Below are 20,291 nucleotides of genomic sequence, written 5' to 3' on the forward strand. Positions count from 1 at the left end.
TGTGTTTGCATGGGTATCCTCTAGGTGCTCCAATTTCCCCCACAGTTTAAAGACATGCGCCAAAGACAATTGGCCATTTATACTTTTATATGGAACTTTATTCGAAATACAAACTGTAAAAACAGTGATCATGGATGAGAAATGGACACAGACGAATGTTGCAACTGACCAATCAAAATCAAGCATTCCTGTGCATTATCATATACATATGCTTATCATATTCACTTGAGTGTCTGCACTGTAACAAATCACTGTTCATTCAATCAACCTAATTACATTAGCTTTACACCAATGGAAGCCATTTGCAAGGGTTGAATAACCAAAATGGGGTTACGCGTCCTCATAAACAGAGGACAACCAAGTGAAATCATAGGGGACAGCAGTCTGTGTTTTGCAGCTGCATCAAATGGAGAAAAAAAAGGAGAGCAAGGGGCCAACTGAAAACAGCACGCGATATAAAGCAGAGCCGCGACTCACACATGCTTGTCATTGCACATATTAGGAGCAGGAGGAGCATGTGAAATCAGTGCGCTGTGACACAGTCGTTGTGTGGCTCAATGGGTGAAGGGAATGGGGGAGGACGAATAGGATGGTCAGCTGCTATCGGACACTGCCCTTATTGCACCAATAAGTGGCTTTCTCTCTCTGCCTCGCTGAGATAAAACACCACACAATGAATCACTGCAGGCAATGCATGGTATTTTTACAAAAAAAAAGAAGAAGAAAAAACAATGTGTGTCCTTTAGAGGCCTGACATTTCATGCCCTTGCTTTTTTTGTACTGCTGTTGTGTCTCTTATTGCTATTTTAGATATTGTGACGTTGGTTTGTGTCGTGGAAGTGAGTCAGAGAAGGTCACCTGGGCTTTTCGTACATATATGCGCACCGACAGAGCAAAAATACCCCTGTGTGTGTTCAGGCTATCCTGCTGAAAAGGAGACGCTCTGTTGGTGCTAGGAGATGGATTTTGGTATTCCATCAGCAGATCTCTGGTGTATGAGATGGGACTCTCTGTACCGTTACAAACACAACACAAAACACGCAGAAAGAGCCCTGGGCTATAATGCCATACAGTGTGAACGAGATGGAGTGACAGAGCGGGATGGAAATGGAGAGAGAGAGATAACAGGAGACAGATAACAGGAATATAGGTGATGCAATATACTGGTACTAATGATAATAGTGATTTTTTCAAAATTAAATTTTGTTCTAGCGTTAATTGGCGGTGTCAAAATATACACGGATTGATGGCTGTGTTTTTTATATTGAATTAAATACATAAGATACTGTGATAAATAATCAAATGCCAGTGCCATTGTGGAGCACTAAACTCACATGAAATTTGTTTCATTCATACTGGACACTAGAGGGTGCCCTTAGGCAGAAAGTCTACAAGAAAAACTCACAGAAGTAACATTTTCTGGTAAAGTAAAATTATATCCAGCCACCACTGTAGCTGAATAAAATGGAGATACAGATGTTCAGACTGATGAAACCCTTACAAAATCTCTCTCTCTCTCTCTGTATGTATTTATATGTGTATATGTTAACACACACAATTAACTTTGACACCCCTAGTTTATGTGTGTGTGTGTGTGTGTATATATATATATATATATATATATATATATATATATATATATATATATATATATATATATATATATATATATATATATATATATATACACATACATTCATATACATACACACATGCATGCATACACATATATATTTATATATATTAGCATTACATCCTAATTTTGTTTTGTTTTGTGTGGCTTTACACAGTCAGTTGCCTTTTGGAATTATTTCTTACAATTATCAGATGATATGGCATGCTGTGTGCACTTAATCGTGCTCACAAACCATTCACGTGGTCTTTTTAATTTTTTTATTTTATACCATCAGTATAAATGAATATGTTTTATTTAAGATCATTTATCATTTACATTTTTCTTTAGACCTGTAATGCACTCCAGACTCTGACAGATTGATTAGCTGTAGGCTCTAGAACAGTCATCTGAAACATTGTCATACAGTGTTTTGCCTGGATTTCATGAATAGCCTTGCATTTACTAAGACAGAACAATGTTTAGTGGCTCAATGTATTACAACAGTGTTTTTAAAAGTCTAAATGCTTTATTGATATAGTATACAACCAAGCACATTTGGTCAGAACACAAACGAGTCGCAGGTAATGATGTATTAAGCAGAAAAAAACATCTAAGCAAAATGCTAGCAGCAGTCCGCTCACGCTCAGCCTCTTTGCCCTTGTTTGGTATACCGCAGTTGGTGCGATGACACGTGAACAAAATGGTGACGTTGGCCATGCCTATTGGTAGCTTCTTTTGGGTTCTTCAGAAACCTATGGGTGACGTCACGGATACTACATCTCTTTCTTTTACAGTCTATGTGTTTTACAGTGTACTATACATACTATAACTATAATTATACAAGTATAGACCTTTTTAATGTGGCGATGTCATTGGTCCATTAACATTTCTTGCTTGTTGTCAAACTATTTCTTAACTGCAACAAGAGGCAATTCAATCATGACTTAACATTAAAACAGCTATCATTACATTATATATCAATGTTTGGACTTCTTTGAATTCTCGGCAGCTATAAAAATGAAAAATGTAACACAGGAAATAAGTTAGGACCATTGCTATTGTTTACATTCCTCAAAATGGTCTATATTATTATATAAATGTATTAATTTAGACGTTTTCTCATCAATATTAAAACATTTGTGCTACTTAATATTTTTTTAGAACCATTTTTAGTAATCTAATGAACAGAATGTTCAAAAGAACAGCATTTACTTTGAATTAGATTTTTGTTAACATCATAAATGTCTTTGCTGTTACTTTTTTTATCAGTTTAATATGTGCTAGCTGATTAGCTGAATTGATTTTTGACCCCCGAGCTCTCATAAAAGCACCATAAAAATGTTCAAAAGCGATTGTGTGAGTAAAAACACACAACACTGCTCCACACTCAATTTATGAATGAAGCATTCATTTGAGCCTTTTTTTAATGATCTGGATTCAAAATTCTAAACGACTTATGATCAAATGTTTTCGGTCGTTTTTTATGAAGAGACACATAATGAAAATGACTGCACAAAGAACAAATGGCTCTCTCCAAGGCATAGAAACAATTACCGAATTTTCATATTTAAGGCATGTTCATATTTAGTCTACCACCAGTTTCATGGTCCAACATCAATTATCAAAGATGGCATTAGGTCACCGACTCCCACAGGACAGAAAGGCAGCATTACAAAAGTTGCAGTTTAATCACTCCGGCTAAAGCTCTAAAACACACGGATTGATCCCTGGAGAAGGTGTGTCCTCACTAGATGGTGCCTTCGGGACACTTACAATAGCCTCAGCAGGAAAGGCTAACAGCTTGGAGATTTTATGAGGTTTTGGGGCGTCAGTCGTGAGGCCATCTGAGAAAGGCTTAAGGGAGTAGCTTATAGTATTTGGGGATGAAAGAGAAGGAGCAGCCAAACGGAAATACCTCAGGCGGTCTGTGAGAGAGTATATGTATGTGGATCTGTGCATGTGTTGACATGGCTGGACCACAGTGTCTCATTTACACCCCTCTTTTGCTAGTCGGTGGGTGTCCTGCTCCGGCCGCTGGTGTGCAGTGAGGAGCAGCCGCCTGTTAAAGCGATGTCCCCTCAGGCCTCGCCAAAGGGATTTCCGTTACTGCACCACATCACCAGGCGGGGATCAATGCAACCGCCCTCCAAAGAATGTCATCCTCATCGGGCCCCAAGGGGAAAGTCAGTCCCAGTGAAAATGGATCAACAAAACCCTCGCTTTCACGACGCAGACATGAACAGGCATATCAAATCAAGAGCAGGATTCGGCTGGTGAGACGAGGATATGAATGAAACAGCTTATGGTAATGTAGGTGTATAATTCACAGCACGGGTCGAGGCGATGCGCTTTGTTACACAGTGTTTTCTGTGTAAGAACACATCTTACTTGAATACATTGGCACAGTTTCTTGAGGTTCTGTCTTTGACATATATTACAGTTCTGGGATAAAAGGTATTATTGCTGTTTCTTGTGAGCGCTGCATAATGCATGATCATAGACTGTATGTACGGCACTCTTTTTAATTCAATCTGTCTTGTCTTTTCTTGTTATATCTACCCTTCCTCCTTCAATCTATCTTTACTTCCATTCAAACATACATCTATGCTTTATGTCTTTCCTTATACTATTTTATTACCTTTCTTATACTATATTATCAATCCATCCATCCATTCTTAATGTCTTCATCTGTTCTTCAACCAGTCATTCCCGCTTCCCATCCATCCATCCATCCATCCATCCTTCAATGCTTAATTAATTTGTCTTCATCTGTCCTTCAATTAGTCCTTCCTTCCATCCTTCCTAAATTTATCTTCATCTGTCCTTTAACCAGTCCTTCCTTCCTTTCATCCATCCATCCTTAATTTGTCTTCATCTGTCATTCAACCAGTCCTTCCTTCCATCCATCCATCCATCCATCCTTATTGTTTTCATCTGTCCTTCAAACTTCAACCAGTCCTTTCTTCCTTTCTTCCATCCATCCATAATTTATTCTTATCTGTCCTTTAACCAGTCCTTCCTTACTTCCTTCCTTCCTTCCTTCCTTCCTTCCTTCCTTCCTTCCTTCCTTCCTTCCTTCCTTCCTTCCTTCCTTCCATCCATCCATCCATCCATCCATCCTTATTTTGTCTTCATCTACCCTTTAACCAGTCCTTTATTCCTTCTTTCCTTCCTTTCGTCCATCCATCCATCCCTAATTTGTATCATCTGCCCTTCAACCAGTCCTTCCATCCATCCATCCATCCATCCATCCTTAATTTGTCTTCATCTGTCCTTCAACCAGTCCTTCCATCCATCCATCCATCCATCCTTAATTTGTTTTCATCTATCTTTTTTCAACCAGTCCTTCCTTCCTTCCATCCATCCTTAATTTGTCTTCATCTGTCCTTCAACCAGTCCTTCCATCCATCCATCCATCCTTAATTTGTTTTCATCTATCTTTCAACCAGTCCTTCCTTCCTTCCATCCATCCTTAATTTGTCTTCATCTGTCCTTCAACCAGTCCTTCCATCCATCCATCCATCCATCCTTAATTTGTTTTCATCTATCTTTCAACCAGTCCTTCCTTCCTTCCATCCATCCATCCTTAATTTGTCTTCATCTGTCCTTCAACTAGTCCTTCCATCCATCCATCCATCCATCCATCCATCCATCCATCCTTCCTTCCTTATTTTGGTCTTCATCTGTCCTTCAACCAGTCCATCCATGCATCCTCCATTTGTCTCATCTCTTTACCTTTAACTCATCCCCAATCTTTACTCCCTTCAATACACCAATCCCTCTTTTATCTTCCATCAATTTACTAATTCTTTGTCTATATAACATTTCTTCCTTCCATCCAAACTCCCAGCCATCAATCCATTCACCCCTTTATTCCCATTCATCTTGTTCCATTGTCTCTATCATTCCTTATGGAAATTTCTTTCCTTTCCTCCACTTACAGTATTCACCCAATTTTCTCTTTCATTCCCTTCATCCACTCATCCTCTACTGTATTCCTGCTTTTCTTTCCATCCATTGACAAACCAAAGCACTCAATTCATTGACTCTACTGTGTCTATCATTTGTCTTTTCATCAATAATTTCTTTCTTCTATAATTTCATCCATTCTTTTTCTATTACCTCTCTGCTCCATGCATCCATCCATCCGTCCATTCATCCATCCATTCTTCCTACCCTTAGTTCGGTCTTCATCTGTCCATCAACCAACCCTTCCTTCCACCCACCCTCAGTTTGTCTACATTTCTTTATCTTTAATCCATCCCTCATTCTTCACTTCCTTTAATAAATCTTTACCTTTTTTCTTCCATCCACTTAACCATTCTGTCTAATTTTTTTTCTTCCATCCAAACCCTCACCCACCAATCTTTCTATATATAGACACATATTCACCTACTTTTCTCTTTCATTCCTTTCATCTACTCATCCTTTACCCCTTTTTCCTCTTTTCCTTCCATTGACTAACACAACCACTCATCAATCCATTCTTCAATTCATTGACTCTACTGTGTTGACTCTTGTATCCATCCTTCCTTCCTTCCTTCAATAAATCTATACCTTTTTTCTTCCATCCGCTAACCCATTCTTTGTCTATTTCTTTACTTCCTTCCATCTAAACCCTCACCCACCAACCCATCAATCTTTATATATTTTCTACCTTTTTCCACTTATTCACCTATTTTTCTCTTTCATTCCTTTCATCCACTCATCGTCTACTCATTTTCTCTTTTCCTTCCATTGACTAACCCAACCACTCATCAATTCATTCTTCAATTCATTGACTCTACTGTGTTGACTTTTGTATCCATCCATCCTTCCTTCCTTCTATTCATTGTCCTTCCTTCCTTCCTTCCTTCCTTCAATCAATCTATATCTTTTTTCTTTAATCCACTTACCCATTCTATGTCTATTTCTTGTTTTCTTCCATCTAAACCCTCACCCACCAACCTTTATATATATATTTTTCCCTTTTCCCACTTATTCACCTATTTTTCTCTTTCATTCCTTTCATCTACTCATCCTCTACTCATTTTCCTTCCATTGACTAACCCAACCACTTAATACATTCTTCATTTCATTGATTCTACTGTGTTGAACTTTGCATCCATCCATCCATCCATCCATCCATCCATCCATCCATCCATCCATCCATCCATCCATCCTTCCTTCCTTCCTTCCTTCCTTCCATCCTTCCTTCCATCTGTCATCCATCCTTTCTGCATAGTTTAAACACACTTATAAAGCCTGTGGGTGTGATCATCAGTCTTGTTGTAATTTGCAAGTTTTCTCAATGTGGCTGTAGGGACTCAAGTAGGACGTTTATGCATTTATGCTAATATATCAGGCTTCAAAGCGGTTGTGCGCTGGACCAGGCCATGCAATGTTACCTTGGGAGGTGCGTCAGAGCCGGGGTACTCGCGCTGGTCCAGCTTGTTCCAGCGCTGCATGAGTTTAATAACCATGGGATTGCTGAAGTCCACCAGCTGAAAGCCTGTCACATTGGCTCCCCCATGCATGAAGCGCTCCAGATTGATGTCCTTAAAACCCTGCCAGAGCAAAGAAGGGGAAAGAGTAAGAAATACAGCGAGAGGGAGAGAGATTATTAAAACGTCGTCGGCAATGCAGCGCTATGATAAGAGAAATTCCACAAACATTCATATCCAGCTTGCCTCTGTGAGCCAATTCTGTGCACAGCCAGAGAGCAGGGAGAGAGAGCACGCTCTGCAGCTCCCAGCATCATTAAAACACTGTCACCAGCGCTCACACTGGAATACGAATTAGTCTCTCAAATTGACGTATCTTGCTTAAAGAAAAGCGAGGATTAAGAAAGAAAAAGAACGAGGGAGAGTAGGAGACAGAGAGGACAAGACAACTAAAGAGATGGAGAGAGAGAGAGACCGGTGGAGAGGAATGTGTCGAAAGGAAGAGATAAAACAGCATATGAAAGGAGAACAAGCTGACAGGGAGAATAAGGCGATAAAGGAATACAATTTAGCTCACCAAATTTGCCATGATGTAATGGTAGCCTTTGACATGCTTGCCGACACTCACAATCTGCAGAGATAAACCAGACATTGCAGTGAGGGTAAATCCTAAAAGCAAATACAGTTGTCGGCATTCACCCAGCATATGAATCTACAGCAGAGCTGTAAGCCGTAGGGAAAGCAGAATTCCGCTGTTATTAATTATTTCTATTCAAACAAGCTGCCTTTTCCCATACTGCTCTCTAAATTGAGGAATATTAAAGGAAACAGCGGCTAGAATACATCGTAAAACTGCTTTGACAGCTATAAAATGTTGTAAAAAGAAATATCAAGGGATCAGTTTGCAGGGAATAAAGAAATATGCCTGTCTAATGTGTCATTTCAGGAAATCTGTTCTTTGTTCCCTCAGGACCTCGTGCTTGTGAATATTTCTTTTTAGTTAAGCATGATGCACTGCATTTGGTACAGTGTGCAGACCTTTAAAAATATTTGCAACCAATCTATTTGGAATTCTCTATGATTGTGAATTTCATATGCCATTATGTTAATGTTTAAAGAGACAGTTAACCCAAAAACATCATCCCTTACTCTCATTTTGTTCCAAACTTGTATACATGTTTTTGCTTTTTCTTAACACAATACACAATATAATATATTTAGAAAAATGGCTTGCAAACTATTAAATAATAATAACAATAATAAAATAATATTAACTATATTACAGTATACACGTTATAACATAGCATAATGTATACTATACACAATACTACTACTTCTACATGGCACTATGCATTTTTCTTTTTTTAATTGGATGAAAATCTTTTACAAATATCACAATTGTAATAAATTTTTTTAAAATCCATGTGTCAAAGACTTTTTTAAGCTTATCTCACCTGTTCCAGCATGTTGTTCAGTCTCTCTGCCTCCAGGTCTATAACAAACGTCTTTTCCTGCCTTCGGTCCAGGTCTTCCAGAAGCTGCCGGTAACTGGCGTCATTAAAGTTCTCTACACATATGGCGCTGACCTGCCAACCATTCTGACCTGCCTTTTCCATGATGGCCTGCAGTATGGAATACCCTAAGACAAGAAAAAATTTGATCAGCGTGCGCATCAAACCACCGAAGGCTTGAACCATTGAGCTGTGTCTATCTGTTATTCAGAAAGAATGTGATTTGTGGCACTGTCAGTGAGTCATTCCTGCGCCAATGCGGTACTCTCTCATCTGCAGCGGCAGGCCTGTGAGCCATCACTGATACCAACCTCCCGTCCTTTCATTTTAGGCCTCAATCCCCATGAAAGTGTACAGTCCCAGAAGCCTCAACAGTATTCGGAAAAAAACAAAAACACCCACTAATTTTCAGTTGCATCCCTAAAATAGAAGGCGTCATTGCGCAGTGATAAAAAGAGAAGGAGCTGTTTTTTGTCACCTTCTCCAAGGTGTGATTGAGGCTCTATTACAGCTCTTGTGATTCCTGCTATTGGCCTCAGTGCTGCTTGTACTAATCAGGCAGGGCTGGTGTTGGATATGTTAATCTAGCTGTTTGAAATAGGCACTTGGAGCCTCTGAGGCCCACTTGACTCCAAGATGAGCAGATGTCCCTGCAAAACGGACCCTTATGGTCACAATCAGAATTTGGCAACGCAGCTCTCTCGGCTCCACTATTTAATGGATTAACCTGTGCTTGATATGGCAACCCTGTTGCTCAATCAGGTGCCGTGTCTGTTCGCTACACTAAATAGCCAAACGGTGAGGTTTTTATGCTAGTATATGGGTCTGTTATACACATACCAGCCACTTATTAGGTACAGCTTACTAGAACCGGGTTGGACACCCTTTTGCCTTCAGAACTGCCTTAATCCTTCGTGGCATAGATTCAACAAGGTACTGACAATATATTCCTCAGAGATTTTGGTCCATATTGACATGACAGCATCAGGCAGTTGCTGCAGATTTGCCGGCTGCACATCCATGATGCAAATCTCCCGTTCCACCACATCCCAAAAGTGCTCTAATGGATTGAGATCTGGTGACTGTGGAGGCCATTTTAGTACAGTGAACTCATTGTCATGTTCAGGAAACCAGTCAGAGATGATCAGCTGGAACCAGTCTGGCCATTGAGCAGTAATAATAAAGTGGTCCAACCTAATAAAGTGTACCCAATAAAGTGGCCAGTGAGTGTAAATTAGAGTCCGTCCAATAAAGAAATGAAATTAACATTGTACTTCTGTAACTGATCTACTTACTGTAGATCCATAACACACTTTCATAATACCAGCCTATTGGTTTTCATTGGCTGCCTTCAGCCAGTTTGTGTTTTCAACATGTATCATTATAATCCCTGAATCTGCTAAATGAAACTCATACGGTAGACTGAAAATCAGATCTTAGAATGTGTGTAAACTCAAGTGTTTTTACTGTAGCTGTGACAAATCTAAACATAAGTGACTGGCCACAGTGTTCATAAACTCAAGAGAATGAGTGTGATTGCTTTTATTCTCAAAGCTAAAAGAAATCTGATGAAACATGCACAGATCTAAGTGTAAGCCTGCAAACTGTCCCTTTTCATTTACTTTCACATTTAACTTCAATCGGGAATTTACGCAGGGGCATTTGTTTTGTCCTCTTGAATATGTGGTGTATTTTTGTAAGTCTTTTGTAAAATTTTTGTACACTTTTGTATTTGGTGTGACTTTTACAACCCTGATGTACAGACGCTAAAACTTTTTGAAAAATAAGTTAATGCTATATGCATTTTATGATAAATAAGGGTGTTTTTTTTTTTACACCAGACGTTGTAGACCTCAAACTAAATTAACCAAATTAATAAACCTTTAAAACTTTTAAAGGACAGTGCACCCGAAAATGAAACTTGGTAACACTTTATAATAGCTACACACTATGAATCATTTATTAAGCATTAGCAAATTCATTATCAGTTAAACATTCACTCTACATGAACAGATGTTAGTTAGCAGTTTATAACTGCAGATACACATGCTCTATTCTTGACTTATAACCACATTTATAATGTGCTTAATTATTGTATTTTCATACTTTGTTAATAATTATTTCTTTATTACTAAATTAAGTATTGCACCATTTACAAACCAGTTATTTGAGAGAAGTTGCTGTTTTTTATGATCATTCAGAGTTAATAAATGATTAATAAACTATTCAAATTAACATTTATATATCTTATTACTCAGGCATATATTAATATTCGAATGTTAATAAATGCTTTTTTAACTAAACTTCATTTTTTGTGACAATCTAAACTAATTTAGGAACTATTTATGCTTTATAAATCCCTAATAAATGACAATTAAAGGCTTAGTTATATTCTAAACAGAAAAAAAAGAAAATAAACGACTATTCATTTCTATTCATTTAAAGATGAAATGTTGTATCATATTATATTGTTAAATTATTATTATATTGTTACTGTGTTATCCAATTTTATATTATATTTTGACACTTCTGTTATTCGATAATGTTTAAACTTTGCAATCTTTTTAAAAAAATACAATTACTGTAAAGATGTATTGTTCATTTGATACTGAGCCTTTAATTGTCATTTATGGACTATGACATTACATTATGGATTATGAAGCATAAATAGTCCTCACTAGATTAGCTCACAAAACTGGATGAAGTTGAGTTAATAAAGCATTTATTAACATATTAATTAACCATTAGTACATGCCTGAATAATAAGATTTATAGACAACAACAACAATAATAATAATATTATTTTTATATAGCGCCTTTAAAACTTAATTCTCAAAGCGCTGTACAAAAATATAATCATTCAAGATAAAGCATTTAATGTTCTGATTTGAATAGTTTATTAATCATTTATTAACTCATTTTGAATAATCTTAAAAAAACCAACTACTCTTAAATATAAATGATTTGTAAATAATACAATACTTAATTTAGTCATGAAAAATTTATCAGTAATAAAGTATGAAAGTGCAATTATTAAACACATTTTAAATGTTCTTTTAAGTCAAGAACATAGCATTTGTATCTGTAATTATAAACTGCTTACTGACGTCTGTTAATGCAGAGTTAGTGCTTAACAAATAATGAACTCACTATTTGCTAATGCTTAATATATGATTAATAGTGTGTAGTTATTATAAAGTGTCAGCTGAAACTGTTATCACTTATTCCCGTCTTTCTTTTTTCTGTAGAACACAAAATATGATAAAAAAAGTCCTTTCAAATCTGTATTTTTTAGACCTCATTTAAAAAAGAGAATAAATGAGTTACTGAAACAGATATTACAGGCAAGCACTAACCTATTTGTCTCTAGTAATCTAGCATTTAAATCATTCATGCCACCATCAGACCGCCAGCATTGAATGGTAAATGTTTTATCAGCATCACTGAATAAAATCCACAACCTTGGCGTTTATAGCATCATGTTCAAAAGCAGCTGAGCTACAGTAACATTATTCATTAAATGCAGTTTGATCGACCACAGTGTTTACCAATGCCCTCATGCTCCCTGGATACATGTAACATAAATAGCCATGAATTAACATATCAAAGCACCATACATTATACCAGAAGTGGACATTTTAACACACCAGCGCCTTAAACAAACAGCAATCAGTCAAGTAGGTTGATTACATACACATTCACCAGCGAACCTTCCCAAGCGCACGCACCAAACCCGTTCTCCACCCTCGATATCTGCAGACACCTGCAGTATCGACCACTATCTCACAGCCAAAACTCATCTGCCATCCATTTCAAATCTCTGACGCTAATAATTCAAGCCTCCCAATGGAAAATCGAGCTCTGATTAATAGCTGATATATCTGTAGCTTTGGGTCTCATCGCATTTGTGAATATCTGAGTGTGTGTGTGTGTGTGTGTGTTTATGTGTGCGTTTGTGCCGAACCAACAAGAACCCGAATAAGCATTAGCGCTGCCAGCATCCTCCCTTCCCCTTCATCATCTCCATCCAGCCCAGCAGGGGGAAACAGCCCTGAATATGAGTGTGTATGTGTGTATGTGTGTGTGTGTTGGATACAGACAGAAGAGAGAGACAGAGAGCGAAGGGATGGAGAACAGACCATGAAAACGCAGTGAAGTGCCAACCTCTTACACTAAACCATTCATCATGTCCGCGTCCCGCTCAGATTGTATCTGTTCTGAAGCTCTCACAGCAGACTGAGTCTAAAGCAACTCAGCCAATAGTCTAAACAAGGACCATCAGGGCAAAATCTGTGCTTTTCGAGAGCTCAAAAAGCACTCATATTGGCCAGGCGGGAGGGGATATTATTTGAAAGAGCTCAACATTATTTCAGATTTTTGTAGCTATCTTACAGAAGGGAGGGGGGCAGATTATTATTATTTTATTTTATTTTAATTATAATTATGCTTAAGGGGTCACAAAACACTTTTACATGACAACAATGTAGCCAAAAACAGAAACTGTACATTCAGAGACGTTTACACGGCAACTAATTCTAGTTTAGCACTGTATTACGCATGCCAGGCAGGTATTTGGCACTGTAACCTTATTAGTAAACAGGGACATGCTGATGTTGGCTTGGTGCTGGTGTATATCTATCATAGACAATGGCATGTATAATTTGCCATGTGTGCATGATCCGTCTCCATTGTTGGTTGTATTAAGAAGTAAATCCACACTTTGCTGATGAAGCGTTAGCAAAGTACAACAACACTACCACACACTCCGCCATTGCTGCGTGTTTGTTTGGTCTTGCCTTTCATCTACACCTGCCTAAATACAAACTATGCACAAAAAACATTGTTTTTAAAGACTTTCATTTAAGGGTGCTTACACAGACATGACAATAGCATCTTCCTTTTTTTTTAATTCTGTATTTACAATGCCGTAATTGATGTTGATGTGTAAATGAATAGGCAAAATACGTAAAAAAAAGATTCCTATTTTTAGCTGAAAATGATGTCATGTAAAGGACCCCAAAGCTGCAGTCAGGGTTCCTACATTAAAGGGCACCTATGATGAAAATGTTCATCTTTTGTAAGCTGTTTGGACAGAAATGTGTGTAGGTGTGTCCACAGTTATATTGGATTAATATAAAGACAATAAGTCGTAATGTTAAAATAGGATCCAAATCCCTCTTATTTTGAAGCCCACTACAACGTGACGTACAGTAGGAGTGGGGTTTCCCCACCAACCAAATTAACTGACAGCTGTGTATTAACATGTCTCCGCAGTAACACATATGATCATATCAGCAAGACAAAGCAACCGGGAATAAAGGGTCTGTTCAGCTCGCTGTGATCATCAATCATCATCAAATGTGATCGAAAATGAGTTTTACAGGTTTAAAAAGTTTCAAACAGTGCATTTGTAATGAATTCCAGCGATTTTACCGTCTTTGTCACTACAGCCGCATGTCAGTACAATTATAAAAGAAGCTTCAATCCGGGTTTGTGGACGTTAAATCTGTTTTTTTTTTGTACATTAACATAATGGATATCCATACAGTAGTGGATATTAATGTGCATCCTGTCACAGTTGCTGTGCAAAAACAGTGCAAGTTAAATGCACTAGCTGTGTGTGTGTGTGTGTGTGTGTGTGTGTGTCCAGTGAATGTGATTGTGTGCATGAACTTTGTAACAACATTGTGTGTGACTTATCATTGCAACTCCACAACAAATACATCAAATAATCATTGGGAAAGTTCTTACTGTAGTATTTCTCACAAATGTTACTTGAAATCTGCTTCCTTCATGTCTGTCACTGTGCTGTTTATCTGATGTAAACGAGGCGGAGATTAAGGCACATTCAGAGAGGCATGTGGGAATGGTGGGCTGAGAGAACTAGCATTAAAGGCACAGGCAACAAAAACAGCTACAATGTGTTCAAAGCAGGTCATTTCAATATTCTGAAAGGTATGATAAATAATCTGATGGGTGTTTGAGCTGAAACTTTACATAATATGTGAAAATAATAACTATATTAAAACGGTTTTAGGCTAAATATCATTCTGCATGAATTTAATAGCCACCATGAGAACAACAATGAATATATATATTTTTTATTTTAGATAGATTTGTTCAAGGTTTTTACTGTTTGTGTGCCTGCACAGTGCTCCCACAGCCTTTTTTGATAGCTTGATAGAAGTTTATTTAGCTTTAAGATTTTAAGCTTTTCTGTCATTACTTTTTAAACCTAACCTCTGAATTGATCATTTTGCAGTTTGTTAGCCTTAGTTAACAGGTACAGTCCGATAACCGGATTTGACTTCATTGACTGCCAGTAGATGAGTGTGATAGGAATAAATACACAAACCATAACAATGGACCCTTTTCACAAGACTGTTATGATGCGTTTAACAGTCATCATAATCTTAATGTTTTTAATATTTGGATTTTTAAAAACATTTATATGCATTTATGACTGTATTATATCATCTTTACGTCAAATAAAAAACAAATGACAGGTTATGCAAGGTGTTTGTAATGCAATGTCTATGGGACTGATAGTAAATATGTCGTTATTCTCTACTCTGGCTGGATTTATCAGTCTCACACAATTTATTTTCCTTTTTCTGAAAGTCTTGATAACACCATCGTGGAGTTTTTCTTTTATTATTTCAGCAAACAGGGTTGTAAAATAATTATTTTTTGTACTGTCCAATTCAATGTGCTCTAAGTCTAAGAAGCCTACTGTATACCGCTACTGAGAAACCCGGAAATGTGAAGAGGGTCTGTACGTAGGCATGTTTTAGCAACGTCATTATAAATGACATTTTGATAAATGGAAACACTTTAAGAAACAAACAAAAATGACTGATATTCTATGACTTTTAATGTCTGAAAAAGATCTTTTAAAATTCCGTGAAATTCCAGAAATTCTATGACCTATGGGAACCCTCCACATATTTTGTATGACATCTGTTATGGTTCAGTTTGAGCTTTTGGTTATAAAATAAGTTTTAAATGTTTAAAACTGACATCATAGGAAGGGACGGGGAGTATTTTGTGGGATGTTGCTCTCATAACTATTCATGAGGCTTTGTGTGTGCTTATCTTATTAGAAGCTGTTTCGTTTTAACCATTCGTGACAGCATGCATTGCTATGACAGATGCGGTAAACTGTGAGATCGCGTGCATTTGTTTTTGCTTTGCAAGAGTTTCTGAGTGGCAGAAATGCTCATCATACTGTATAATTTGAGTTTCTGACACAAAAGCTATTCATTCAATATGTGAGTTTAACCATATTTGTAAAATGTATAAAGTGGTCTCTTAATTTTTTCCCAAGGCTGTATTTTCGAAGCAGCGTACAAATGCAATTGGCTGTGCATTTATGTGGATTAAATGACAGCAATCACAGGGTATTTGTGTGTTTGTGTAATGTACAGTGATCTTACAAAAGCATGTATAATGCTCTTTCATTTTGTTGCGTGTAATAGTGAATTGCAGGGTGCATTTGTGAGAAGCTGTGATGCTTTTAACTCCATCGAAGCGAAACAAAACCATCTGAAGTCTGAAGATGGTGTTGAAAATGCCCACTTTTCAGACATTCTCATCAGAACAGTGATGATAACAAACCTCACGAAATAAGTGGTTTCATGACTCTTTAAAAGACTGCATATTAAACATAATTATAAACGGACCTTTTATTTATAAGCTTAAATTTATATCTAAAATTATTAACATATTTAAATTATTAAATTAATTATATTAAATGCATAAATGCACAAAACCACAATACTTTATAATAATAATAATAATAATAATAATAATAATAATAATAATAATAATAATTATTATTATTATTATTATTATTATAAACAAACTTTATATAATTCCTTTTATATTAAAGAGCCCCTATTTAACATGAAATAGAGTCATATTTTGGTTGTAAGGGTCTCCAACAACAGTCTAATATGCATGCAAGGTCTAAAAACACTTTCATGGTCTTATAATCTGCATCTATTTTTACCTAATTATCCCAGCGACTTCCATATGAATCGTTCAGCGATTCATTTGTTCCCAAACCCCTCCTTTGCCAGGAGAGATCCCTGAGCTCAAAAGATCCTTGAGCCTAGGGCTCCCTCCTGATTAAAGGGTGAGAGGGGGACTCCCCTGCTTATAAATGACAAATTATGGATTACTATGGAAATATGCTGCTGACTAGAGCTCATCTATAGTGCCAATTTGCTTTGGTCAATTCGTCTATGTCGCATGACTTTGGACTGTGGGAGTAAACTGGGAAACCCGGGAGAAACCCACATGGGGGAGAACATGTAAACTCCGCAGTCAAACGTCAACTAGCCTGCACTTGAATAGTGTCGTTCTTGCTATGAGGCAACATTGCTAACCACTGGGCTGCCTTGCTGCCCTGTCTAGAAAAGGAGGAGGAGTAGGGGTGGAAGGGGAAATTCCTAAAAACAAAGATACTGAGGTAAGAAATTCTGGTTATTTATGGTGAGTTAGGAATTGACTGTTTGGTGGATTGTGTAATGCTGGGCCAGTCATGTTCAACCATAAGCACATGATCCTCTTGAAATTAGTTTATAAATAAACCACACTTAAATTTTGAAAATGAATGTAAACAATGCCGATGGACTCAAAGTTCAGTCTGCAGTTGAGCCGTCCTGCACCTATGGATTTGACAGCACAGCGTGCAATCTCATAGCTTATTACTTTACATAAAACTTTTTTTAAAGTCTCATTTACAGTCTAAGCACTTCTCGAATATGGATTTCACTTTGATTTTGCTAGCATTTCAAAATTATTTGATAAAGCCCACCATATGGAAATTTAGCAAATAAGTGACCATATGGGTTGTGAACAAAACACATGTCTGTGGCAGATGTGAGAGAACCAATGACAGAATCTCCAAGAAATCTGCACATCAGGAACATCCGCGATCTGACAGAGAACAGCACATCTTAAACCTGCACAAGACAGCACTGATGACTTACGCTATTTATAGGATATTCTGCAACGAGCCCTCAAGAATTAGTATTAAGTCAGCATAAAGATATTGTGCTCATCTTTCAAAATAAGTTTTGGTGCAACTTTGGGGATTGTCAAAGTATAACACAGGGGTGAAAGACAGAGAAGCAAGAAAGAAATGAAAAGACACTAATAAAGAGAACAGAGCAGAAACATAATTAGGAAAGAAACAGCTGTGTTCTGGCCAGAAAAATAGAGTATTTTATGTACCTGGGAGTTTAAAAACCTTCAGAAATTAAGCTTCGCTTTCAAAACATTTACTGGAAATCAAATCAGAGTGGCTCATCATTTCTGGTCACTTGACTGCATGAGATAAACATTTAAGAAGTGATTTAGGTAATACGTAAATGTTCCTCAAAGCACTCATCCACACATTCTTCAAAGCCTTAAAGTATATTACTTACATTCTTTGGTGGAAAAAGCTCTATGAGGGATCAAAATGATTCACATGACTCATGTATTGTATTCCAAGTCTTATGAAGTCATATGCCAGCCTTTTGTAAGGTCAAATATTATTTGCTATTCTTTGAAAATCTAAAAAAGGAAAAAACTTCACCCAAAAATGAAAATTCTACCATGAAGTCACAGTATGTACAGGTATGAGAGCTGTCACTTTTGAATTGTGCATTGTAACTAAGGGGTCCATATTAATTTCTTAAATGTACATACAGTATAAGAACCTAAGAATTTCAAGAAGTAAACTTCTGTACTTTATAGAGACTATTATATGGCTTCTAGGTATATGGACACTTTGATATTTCGATAAGTGACAGCTTTTGTTCCTTTATTTCTGAGAGTGTAAGATCCACTTGTAGACGTTTTTAAATTTAAATCAAAAACAAAGACACAGCTTGATGATCCAGTAAAGAAGCACATGCCTATCATCTGCAATCATTAATGGATTATTTAAATTCACATTATTTTATTTCACTGTAATTAAATAACCAGAAGAAACACAATGTTAACTGATAAATTGCTACTCATCCGCAGGTCATTTAACTTGTCAAGTTAAATTATGATAACACAGATTTACGTGCATGAAGTTACCATAAAAATAATTTTCACTGCACTGAATGTAATGTCATAACATTACTGTCTAGGTGCCTGGCATGAGGCAATAGCTGTACAGTACATTGCAGTAAGCTAGACTGAAATTAAAATATCATATAAAGGTAATGAAACACAGTTGCTCAGCTGTCTAATAAAATACATGCAGGATCTAACACTCTTTTACCATCTTGGAAATGTAGATATTGATACTTGTTTCTTAACTCCTCTTGTGCATATATCTTTTTGAGCCATTAGTAAATGTTAGTGGACTGCTAGACACTAAAAATATTATTGTCAGGCAAAACCTTTCTGATTGTATCAAATGTCTTACAAGTTTGAACATCATGAGGTTAAAGGGATAGTTCATCCAAAATTAGTTAGCTGGCAGCTAGCTCTCTGCAACTCTTGTATGGTTGCCCACTGAAGCTAAGCAGGGCTGTGTCCGGTCAGGATGGAAGACCACATGGGAAAGCTAGGTTGCTGGAAGTGGTGTTAGTGAAACCAGCAGAGGACGCTTAACCTGCGGTCTGTGTGGGTCCTAATGCCCCAGTATATTGATGAGGACAGTGAGTGCTGATATGTTAAACCGAGGTCCTGACCAATCTGTGGTTATTAAAAATCCCAGGATGTCCTTTGAAAAAGAGTTAGGGTTTAATCCTGGCCAAATTTGCCATCATGGCCTCCTAACCATCCCCAAATCATAATTGGCTTCATCACTCTGTCTCCTCTCCACCAATCAGCTGGTGTACGGTCTGGCGCAATATGGCTGCCGTTGCGTCATCCAGGTGGATAATGTACACTTTTGGTGGATGAGGAGATTCCCCCTAAAAATGTGTCCAGAAAAGCTCTATATAAATCTAAGAAATTCATTCATTCATTCATTTTCTTTTAAGCTTAGTACCTTTATTAATTTGGGTTCGCCAAAGTGGAATAAACTGCCAACTTATCCAGCATATGTTTTACGCAGCGGATGCCCTTCCAGCTGCAACCCATCACTGGGAAATATCCATACACACTCATTCACACATATACACTACGGTCAATTTTAGCATACCCGATTCACCTATAGCGCATGTCTTTGGATTTGTGAGGGGAAACCGGAGCACCTAGAGGGAACCCACGTGAATGTGTGGAGAACATGCAAACTCCACAGAGAAATGCCAACTGACCCAGCCGAGGCATTCTTGCTGTGATGCAATCGTGCTACTCACTGCACCGCCTATGTAAGGAATTATTATAATTATTATTAAAAGGTTTTATTCTGTCATCATTTACTCACCCTTGATTTCTTTGAAATCAATTTGAGTTTTTTTTATTCTGTTGCACACAAAAGATCAATTAAAGAATATTTTAATCTGGTAACCATCACCATCCATTTAAGAAAAACAAATACTTTGAACATCAATTATTACAGGTTTCGACCATTCTTTAATATATCTTCTTTTGTGTTCAACAGTACAATAAATGTGGTTTGGAACAGGTCAATGGTGAGTAAGCAATTCTTTTTTGAGGGACGAACTATCCCTTTAATGGCAGAATTTTGGTTAATTATGCCTTTAAACAGTTTGTTTCTTAATTTTTAAACAACATTGACAAATCAGACCAACTCTGCCCTCAGATGAAAAAGAACAGATAATGCCATAAATTTGAAGAGGAAAATTA

General features: G+C 37.1%; 1 protein-coding gene across 4 annotated transcripts in view; it reads right to left on the reverse strand.

Annotated features, from left to right (window-relative positions):
- Nucleotides 1-20,291, reverse strand: part of gria4b (glutamate receptor, ionotropic, AMPA 4b) — a 160,634-nt gene that overhangs the window by 52,797 nt on the left and 87,546 nt on the right. For all 4 annotated transcript variants that reach the window (XM_056445797.1, XM_056445796.1, XM_056445798.1 and 1 more), the window contains exons 4-6: nt 8,493-8,677; nt 7,616-7,669; nt 7,003-7,161 (exon numbers count right to left, since the gene is read on the reverse strand). In XM_056445797.1, the coding sequence (XP_056301772.1) occupies nt 7,003-7,161; nt 7,616-7,669; nt 8,493-8,677 (398 nt within the window). The remainder of the gene's footprint in view (nt 1-7,002; nt 7,162-7,615; nt 7,670-8,492; nt 8,678-20,291) is intronic.

This window comes from Danio aesculapii, chromosome 21 (genome assembly GCF_903798145.1).
Source record: "Danio aesculapii chromosome 21, fDanAes4.1, whole genome shotgun sequence".
NCBI lineage: Eukaryota > Metazoa > Chordata > Actinopteri > Cypriniformes > Danionidae > Danio > Danio aesculapii.